We start from the raw sequence: 10469 nt of genomic DNA on the forward strand, positions 1-10469 counted from the left end.
GTGTGTTAACTTTAGCATAAGAAAGTTATGACATTGAAATAGTGTTGTTAGTTTTGGTCATCTCTTAGCATTTAGATCAAATCTTGTTATGGGTGTATGTGTGTGTGTTTTCATGTGAACTTTATCTTAAGAAAGTAATGGCATTGAATTTTGAGTTTTGTTGTATTTAATTTAAGTTGTTCATAATTGAGAAGTAGTATCAGGAAGTGCCAATGAGATTTTAACAATGTTGATTATTGCACTGTTTAATGACGTAATCAACCTCAGAAGTATTTGATAAATTATTCTATCTACATAAGATACAGGTTCATCATGTCGTACGTTGTCGGTTGAAAATATTCAAGTTCAAAAAAAAGTTTCAGTTAAAATGTTGTGTCTTTTTATTATACATAGCTCTTATTAGTGGATTAACTGCTCTATGGTTAGTGTGGGTAGAGAAGAGTGTGAAAGAGAAGTAGAAACTTGATGCTTCAAAGTGGTTTGTAAGAAGAAAGAGAATATTTTAGTGGGTAGGATGGGGTGAATAGCTTGGAGATAGTAATTTCCAGAAGTTATCGTTTGCAGTGTCTTCTCTAGGTAAGATATTTTGGTCTCCATGAATTTTCATGGAGTGGATCAACGTGTTAGTTGTTACACTCATATATCACAAGCCCCAAAAGGCACACATACATTTACAACAAAAATATGATGAGTGTTAATGTATAACAAAATTTAGGATTCGAAAAAAAAGAGGAATTAGTAAAGCTTTGTGACATAAATATTTCTTAGTTATTGCAATCTTGTCTCTACATTAGTGAGAATCGCTCTAAGTTAAATCTCACTCTTTCAAACTGTATGTTTGTTTAGGATGGTGGAATTTTTAAAATTCAAATACAATTATATTCTCACTATTTCGTCGGTACTAACATAGTAAGGTGTTCACTTGAAATTGGTGAGTGAGTTATTTTTGGTGTTTTTAGAATTCACCATAGATGTTTTTCAGTTATGTTCTGGTTGTTCTTTGATGCTTGATATTGTGGAGAGTCGGGCTTGAGTGTTTCTGCTACCATAGTGATAGCTTTCTAGAGGAGCACACAAAGAATTTTCCTGATTTCCAGCATGAAGGTGGTGTTTTTGTGTCCAAGGATGCTGCAGCACGTGGTATTGACATTCCAAATATTTAACATGTTATTCAGGTTTATTTTTTAAGTGAATACATTATTTATCATCTCAATCAGTTTCTTGTTATTCTTTGATGCCTGATATTGTGGTTTAATTAATTATATATACGATATTATTTTCCTTTATGATTTTGTACCTAATACACACCTTATCAGTGTTACCAATCACTAAAGAATATTTTTACATTTTACTACATTTATGGTGTTAATCAGCTACTTGTACATTGATTTTATTAGAGTTACCAGATAAATGTACTTATGGTCGATATGTGTAGGAATTGACACACATGGTATCCTTCTTTTCAGAACTCTAGTTGGAAAGGTATGATAGCACAATTAGTTTTGATCTGAATTTTTGTCACTCTAAATAAGATAATTTGTTGTTATTCCTACTCGGTGTTTTAGATTTTTGGAAGCATAAGTTCAGTCGGAGATAGACTTAGTCTTGGCAAAGAAGGGCCGCTTGTACATATTGGTGCTTGTATTGCTTCTTGAGGAACGACCAAAGGAAAAATAGTGATTTCATACTAATGAAAATCCCTCTTTCCACTTCTCTAGAATAATCCACTTCTTTCTTCAGCCATTCTAAAGAACTCTGAAGATAGCACCACATTTCATATCCACAAATTAGCTAGCAACATGAATTGCCTTTGGATTGTTAGAGATACTGAAAAATACAAATTTTGCACAGAATAAAACTCCATCTATTTCTATGCCAAAATAAAATCTGTCATATTTTCTCCTTCCCTATATATGTAATCTGCATTTTTTTGTGCTGCAAAAATTTATTCCGCCATTTGTGAAGTTTTTATTTCTCTCTCTAATCGATTCTTTCTCTCTGTAGTTGTAACGACCCGATTTGGTGAACCGAAATGCTACATGGTGCTTATGACCCCGAGGGACACAAGCTAACCCATGACTGATATCTGTACCTGTATACTTCATAAGATAACTTAATAATGCAGAAACATGCACTGAAAGGCCATAAGGTTCGATCATGAAACATAACTGAATGATATAACATCTGTGAGGGGTAATAGAATACCCAAAATAAAACTGAAGTCTAAAACATAATAGTCTGTATCTGGTCTACATATAGTCTGAAAGCCTCTACTGTCTGAAGAATCTGAATAAGGAGTTGATAGGATATGTTCCCAACTAACTCCAACTAATAAGCTAATCAATGAGATACTAGAAAATCATTATGTCCTCGAAGGATGAGAACTCACTTTTACTCTGACTGCTAAAACTGGAATATATTGCAATATGGAACTCGTGTCTCTGAACCTATGGTGTAACATAAAAAGAAAACACCCTAGCGCAAATGCGTCAGGACATATGTACTGAGTATACATGTGAGGTAGGCTATATACAATGGTTCACATGCACGAATAATGCCAACTGACTGTCTAACATGAATGTGAGAATACATGCATAAATACATACCTGTAACTGACAACATGATTTCATGATTTCTGAGTCTGTATACTGATAATGTGGCATGCTAATAACTGATATGATTGATAACATGAAGGACTATATCTAAATAATACTGATAACATGGGTGACTGTATCTGAGTATAACTGATAGCGTGGGTGACTGTAACTGACAATTCTGAATCTCATGGAACTATCTGAGTTTCGTATTGTATTTGAGTTAATTGTATCTGAAAGTCCTAAAATATGAAGAACTATCTGAGTTCTATTACTGAGACTGAGTGATTGTATCTGACAGTCCTAATTCTATAACATAAAATTGTGGGAAGTAGTATCTAACCGACATGCCCCAAAGGTTCTATGATAGCTGAGCTGGGGTCTAATCTATGCTCTGATTGAGAGGGTGTCAATATCGCACCACTAGTAAGGACAACATATGAGTAACCCTCATATAACAAGTAACTCTAGTGAGAACGGTGGGAACCCTCACATAACAGGTCAAGACAGCTCTTCTACCCTCATATAGCAGGCTATGATGTCTCAACCTATGCTGGCTACATAGTTCTGGAACGCAAGGATTGCTTCTAGGAATCACACCCTCGTATAATAGGTGAGTCCCCATCCTTGGGTTCACTTGGTGCTAATTCCTACTCCCATCTAAATGGACACTGAGCATGATTTACTGAACTGAACTGAGCATGGACTGAGTTACTGAATTTTCATGGCTGACGGAATACTACTTATATCTGACAACTGACTGAATCAGGAGATCATGGAGATTTTTCCTGAGTCATAAGACTATTTGAAGTCTAAGAGTTCATAGCTTGACTGAGAGTATCGTGAAAAACATGACATGGCTCTAGGCACATAGCTAATATTTCGGGTACAAGTACCCCCAGGATTCGATAAAAGAAAACTGACATAGCATGATTTACTTGAAGACTTGACTAACATCATAATACATACTACATTCATAGGAGCCTTTCATCAAATATGTAATAGGCATAAACTTGTACATACATGGGGATTTCATGCTATCATACTAGTTAGACAATTTTCCTTCATCTAGGTATTTAATCAAACATATTGTAGGCATAGTACATGTAAAGCACATTATACAACAATTAAACATCATGCTTCAATTCCAATTCCATCATACAAGGTTTTAGTCATGAGATTTTATAAATCTTTATCTATACTAATCAACCCACATGGAATTTATTATCAAATCATGAAATAGAAATCAATTCCTCATTTATCAACATGAAAGAGAACATACAAAGCATGAAAATATGAAGAAAATCCATAACTTGTAGTTAAAAAGGATTCTTGGACTTCATGGACAAAAGGAGTCCATGAATTAACACAATACATACTTTAGATCGTGATTTCATGAAGACTGATGGTGAAACCTTCCTAAAATTGGACCTTCTATGAAAACCCTAGCTTGAGTTCTTAAGAGTATTTGAGAAAAGCATCAATATTTTAGATGAATAAGGGCTAAATCCTGTGTTTGGAATCTTATATAGGGGGCAAATTGATCCTTTTAACCCTGGACATATAGTTAAATTTTTAGTAAAATTTCCCGAATTGGACCCTTAGTGCGACGCGGTGCTATCGCACCATGTCAATGGAAATTGAAATTAGGAAACTGCACGGTGGCACGATGCGGAGCTATCGCATTGTCACATTGTCTACGACATGGAAGTTTGGCGTGACGCGCTAGTATCGCGGAGCAACACTAGAATTTGACAATTGCTATTTGAGCTACCTCCGTGACTGATGTTTCGGTATCTTACGGAACAGTTAGCATCATTTACTTAAGAAAATTGTATGTTTTCGAGCAACCAAAGTGTTATTTAATAAAGTTTTTTAGTGCTTTCAGTAAAAAGAGATAACCACAGAAGAAAACTGGAAAAAGTAGAAGAAAAGAGAGTTTGACTGTCAAAATGGTGGATCGTTTGTCTTGCGAAGGACCACCAGGTGGACCGTCAAGACGAACCAGAACATGGCATCCTAAAGGACTTAGTGATGATCAACATGGTGGACCGTCAGTCTTACGATGGACCACCAGTGTCACCGTCAATCCTTATCCAGAAACCACCTCTCAAAAAGACTTAGTGACGATCAATATGGTGGACCGTCAGTCTTGCGACGGATCACCAGTGTCACAGTCAATCCTTATCCAGAAACCACCTCTCTGAAGGAATTAGTGATGTTCAACATGGTGGGCCATCAATATTACGATGGACCATCAGTGTCACCGTCAGGCCTTATCCAAAAGCTGGGATTTGGAAGAAATAAGTGACGGACCAGATGGTGGACCGTCAATACTGTGACGGACCACTATATGGACCATCAACTTGCACGCGACTTTTTTGCTTTTAAATTTTAAATTCCTTTTTTATCTGGGAACATATAAATACCAAATTCTAGGGTTAAGAGATAAACTTTTTATCTTTTACAAGCTTTATCTTCTATTGAGACTCTCTGTAACCTAGTACTTTGGGGGATTGATAGAGATCTTGGAGAATTTTTATCATTGAATATTGTTTATTGAAGATTCTAGAACTGATTCTTGGGATTCTTTGTAAGTGAATTTTAAATCTATTTATGAATAATACAAGAATCATTTCTCCTTCTTCTATGGAGTTTTGTGGCTAAGATCCCATAACTAGGGTTATGGGATTCTTAATGTGAAAAGCATGTATGGGTTGTGAATCAAATTGAGTTCCGTAACTAAATGATAAACCTTTCTTCAATTTAACACTTTTCTTGGTTGCAAACTTGAAAATTGAGCCCAAGAACATCACTTGTCTGAAAGGAAAGTGTTTGTTGGGAAAAGAAAGTGTTTACATGAATTCTAAGGGCCTTAACCTTTAGAGTAATGGCAAATGCCCTAACAGGATTAGCTTACATGAGAAATTTGGTTGAAAGAACAATGCATCCTTTGAGTTCGAGGGAATTAGAGGATAATCTATCCACTTAGGTTGATAAACTAAGGGATAAAGAATAGGTCTCAACCATTCTTGCAATTGAATTTGCTAAATAGAACTCATAAGTGATTTACAATCCTAATTGTCCTAGCATTTTGGTGACCATATCCATGGTTTGTTTAATCTCATAAAGTTACGAATCACAAAGAGAATCATTTGTTAGAATACTCTTTTTACAATTAATTATTTTATAAGTTAAAAACCAAAAAAAAACCTTATTCAGGAACCTCTGATCAACAGTCCAGTAACGATTACAATACTTAGTAAGCACAGTATTCCCTGTGGGATTCGACACCCAACTTAGTTGGGTTCTATGTTTGACAGCGACCGCTTGCACTTTCTAATGAGAGTTGTAATTTGGGCATATCAAATTTTGGTGCCATTTTCGGGGAATACTGTTGTCAACTAAGTTTGTGATTGTTAATCGCCCATTTGGTCAAAGATTCCTAAATTTTACTTTTTGTTTGTTGTTTTTGTTTCGTGCAGGTTGAGTGTCTTACATGCCAAGTACGCAAAGATCGGGTCAACCATTATTACCTATTAATCCTGAACCACATCTCATTAGCAAAATGGATGGTCAATGGGACCCAGAAAGGGTAGCTGCTCAGTAGGATCAGGCTAGATTAGCTGCCTTAGTAGCCACTCAAGTAAACCAGCAGAATGCTAATAATGCTGGTTGGGAGGTAAATCCAGATGATGAAGACCTGGGCAATGATGAGTTACTAAATCCAAGGCGTACAGATGATGAAGTTGCACTAGTGAATAGAAATGTCAACAAAAATTGTCAGGCTAGAATAAAACCCGAACGCCTAGATATTCAGTTTGCTCTTGATGATGATAATGACGAGTTGGATGGGGCTGGTGCCATAGAGGCTATTATTCCTCTGCCCTTAGCACCCAGAGACAAGTTTAATATTACGGGTATGATGATCTAGTTGTTGTATCTGAAAGGGACTGTTCAGTGGACTTGCTGGTGATGATCTGAATATGCATTTGATCAACTTTATCTCAACATGAAAGTCATTTAACAATTTGAGAGTTGGGCAAAATACTATTCAGCTAGGATTATTCTCGTTATCTTTTTCTGGAGAAGCAACATTATGGTTGAATGGGCTAACCCTCGACTCTATTAAAAATTAGAGGCAATTGAAAGATGCTTGCTTAGAAAGGTTCTTTCTACCATCTAAGAGGGCACAATTAAGAGATGAAATCTATAATTTTAGGCAGCTTCCAACTGAAGCTCTTTATGAAACTTGGGAAAGGTTCAAAAATAAGATCACACAGTACCCGAATCATTAGATGACCAACATCCACCTGAAAGAGATATTATATAGGGCCTTGAATTCAGTGACTAAGCCAGTGGTGTATAATGCTGGGGGTGGGTCATTTATGGACCTTACTTTTCTTGAGGCATCTGAGATGCTGGATCGTATGACAAAAAAAGGTAGAGCTTGGCATACCAGGGATTCTGAGGTAGCAAGCTTTACTATATATATTGGCATAACTACAGAACAGAGACAAAGGGAGGAGAAACGTGATCAAGATATGGCTCACATGAAAAAACAGATGGACCTTCTTACTAAGCATTTATTATTCAGAAAGATAGAGAAGGTTAAAGATATTGCATCATAGGGAAGAGCTGACTCTGACTCTGAGGAGAAAGAAAATTACTTGAATAATCAAGGGGTTTCTAAGGCAGTGGCCAAGGAAACCAAGGTCGGAACTACTATGAAAAATCCGAATACAAGGACCAAGACCAAGGAAATTGGAAGAATAAGAATGGCAGAAGTGGTTTGTATGTTCCTTCTAGGAATCGTGAGGCTGTTGCATCTAACTCTGGGAAGATGTCTGTGGAGGACATGATGGCTAAGCTATTGAAGAGAGTAGAGGAAACCAACATAGGAGTAGCTGAGGTAAAAATGATTTGTCTTTGATGAATCAATTAGTTGATTCGCATTCCACTTCAATAAAATAGTTAGAGCAGACAATGAGTCAACTGTCTGTGATATTTAATCAAAGGAAGGTTGGCACTCTACCAAGTGACATAGTGCAAAATCTAAGAAAGGATGGGTCATGTATGGCAATTACCACCAGGAGTGGTAAGGTATTGGCAAACCCATCTGTGGGTAAGCCTGTGGTTGATAGTATAACAGAGAGTGTTGATGAAGCAGATTGTGATCATCCCGTAGAAGCTGAAAACCCTGACGAGATTATTCATAATGCTACACCCAACTGTCAGCAGTCTGATAAGTTTGAAGAAAAGAAAAATAAGGAAAAGTAAGTGGTGGATAAAACTCTCCGAAAACCACCACCCTTCTTTTCTCAGAGACTGAAAAAGAAGGTTGATGACACAAAGTTTAGTAAATTTATGGCAATGCTGAAGCAACTGACTATAAATATGCCTTTGGTAGAGAAACTGAAGCAAATGCCAGGGTATGCCAAATTTATGAAGGACCTCTTGACAAAGAAAAGGGTAGAAAGATATGAACCGACAGATAATTTCCATCATTATAGTGCGATTGCCAGAAGGTCCTTAGTACAGAAGAAGGCAGATCTGGGAGCTTTCACTATTCCTTACACGGTTGGGTCTTTTGATTTTGCTAAGGCTTTATGTGATCTGGGGGCTAGCATTAATCTGATGTCGCTAGCCACTTATAAAAAGCTGGGCTTGGGATATCCTACACTAACCAATATATGGCTTGTAATGGTGAATAGATCGGTAAAACGACCTATTGGTATTCTATATGATGTATTGGTGAAGGTGGCTACCTTCATTTTCCTTGCAGATTTTATCATTTTGGATTACGAGATGGACTTTAAAGTTCCCATAATCTTAGGCCGACCTTTGCTCACAACCGAAAGTGTGCTGATTGATTTGTGAGCTAATGAGCTCTTATTTTGGATGAATGATGAAGTGGTACGTTTTGACGTATGGAAATCTATGAAGTAGCATAAAGAAATGAGTATGTTCTCCATATTTGATGTATATTATGAGGACGAGCAGGAAGTATCTATAGAAGAGCAGCTTGCTGTTGAGCTATTAGATGCAGTAATTATGAATTTTGATCGTGAGGATATTGAGGAGTACGAAGAAACTGTCTGTGCTTTGATAGGGATGGGGTCGTACTCTTATGCCCCTAAGAAGCTTAATCTTGACCTTAATAATTGACCTTCACCACCGGCGAAGCTATCCATTGAAGATCCACCGATGTTAGAATTGAAAGAGTTACCCAGTCATTTGAGGTATGTATTCTTGGGTAGTGGAAATACACTACTGGTTATTATTGTTGCCGATCTGGGCGAATAATAGGTAGAAGCTCTCATCTCTGTTCTTAAGAGGTATAAGAGATCTATTGGCTGGACTATTACAGATATCATTGGTATCCCTCCTGGCATATGTATGCATAAGATTCAGCTAGAGAAATATTGTATGCCTACTATTGAGCATCAGCATCGCCTAAACCCACCCATACAAGAGGTGGTGAAGAAAGAAATCATCAAGTGGTTAGATGCAAGGGTGGTGTATCCGATATCAGATAGTAAGTGGGTAAGTCCTGTATAGTGCATGCCCAAGAAAGAAGGCATGACAGTAGTGGCCAACGAGAAGAATGAATTAATCCCACTCAGGCCTATCACTGGGTGGAGTGTGTGTATGGATTATTGAAATCTCAACTTGTGGACACTAAAAGATCATTTTCCGATACCATTCATAGATCAGATGCTTGATTGATTAGAAGTAAGGGGTTGGTACTGCTTCTTGGATGGTTATTCGGGGTATAACTAGATCTCCATTGCTTTTAGAGATCAGGAAAAGATGACGTTCACGTTCCCATACGATATATTTTCTTTTAAAAGGATGCCTTTTGGTTAATGCAATGCATTGGCCACTTTTCAAAAGTGCATGATGTCGATTTTCTCTGATATGGTTGAGGACATCTTGGAGGTGTTCATGGATGACTTCTCAGTGGTTGGAGATTTCTTTGACTTGTGCTTGCTGAATCTAATTCAAGCATTACAATGGTGTGAAGAGTTTAATCTGGTCCTTAACTAGAAAAATGCCACTTCATGGTGAAGGAAGGCATTGTTCTCGGTCATAAAATTTTTACAAAAGGTATTGAGGTGGATAAGGCCAAGGTTGAGGACGTTGAGAAACTACCTCCCCCATCTCAGTAAAAGGGATGCGTAGCTTTCTTGGCCATGCAGGATTCTATCGTAGATTTATAAAAGATTTCTCGAAGGTTGCAAACCCATTATGCAAACTTCTTGAAAAGGAGTCCAAGTTCTCTTTTGATGATGACTGCAAACAGGCGTTCGAATGCATTAAGCTGAAATTAGTGAAGGCTCTAGTTATTATTACTCCTGACTGGACAAAGCCATTTGAACTAATGCGTGATGCTAGCGGGGTGGCGTTTGGAGTTGTGTTGGGGCAGAAGAAGGATAAGTTGTTTCATTCAATCTATTATGCCAGCAAAGTCCTGAATGGAGCTCAAAAGAACTATACCACTACCGAATATGAGCTCCTAGCTGTAGTCTATACCTTTGATAAATTCAAAGCGTATTTGCTAGGGACCAAGGTGGTGGTCCACACGAATCATGCAGCTCTGAGGTATTTAATGGTGAAGAAAGATGCAAAGTCGAGATTGATCCGGTGGGTGTTATTTTTTCAAGAATTTGACTTTGAGGTAAAATATCATAAGGGATGTGAAAATCAAGTGGCAGATCACTTATACAAACTTGAAGGCGACTAAGCAATCAAGGACGAGTTAGATATTGATGATTTCTTTCTGGATGAGAAGATACTAACTGCAAAGCTCGAGAAGATACCTTGGTATGTTGATTTTGCAAACTATATGGTAAGTGAGGTGATGACGGATAA

At 37.3% G+C, this 10469-nt stretch overlaps 1 protein-coding gene and 1 non-coding gene across 2 annotated transcripts; one reads left to right on the forward strand and one right to left on the reverse strand.

The window, feature by feature from the left end:
- Window positions 1-6788: 6788 nt before the first annotated feature.
- On the reverse strand, window positions 6789-6894 carry LOC124892178. Its single transcript, XR_007050113.1, has one exon. It is a non-coding gene; the product is annotated as a small nucleolar RNA R71 (small nucleolar RNA).
- A 1067-nt stretch (window positions 6895-7961) lies between these two features.
- LOC107862119 lies at window positions 7962-8474 on the forward strand. The gene has a single exon (XM_016707577.1). It carries the CDS (start codon window positions 7962-7964, stop codon window positions 8472-8474), a length of 513 nt encoding a protein of 170 aa, XP_016563063.1.
- The last annotated feature ends 1995 nt before the right edge of the window (window positions 8475-10469 follow it).

Source organism: Capsicum annuum, chromosome 1, assembly GCF_002878395.1.
Source record: "Capsicum annuum cultivar UCD-10X-F1 chromosome 1, UCD10Xv1.1, whole genome shotgun sequence".
Lineage (NCBI taxonomy): Eukaryota > Viridiplantae > Streptophyta > Magnoliopsida > Solanales > Solanaceae > Capsicum > Capsicum annuum.

What these genes read in the sequence shown, in the direction of transcription:
- LOC107862119 (XM_016707577.1), top strand. Translation starts at nt 7,962, where the DNA reads ATGGCAATGCTGAAGCAACTGACTATAAATATGCCTTTGGTAGAGAAA.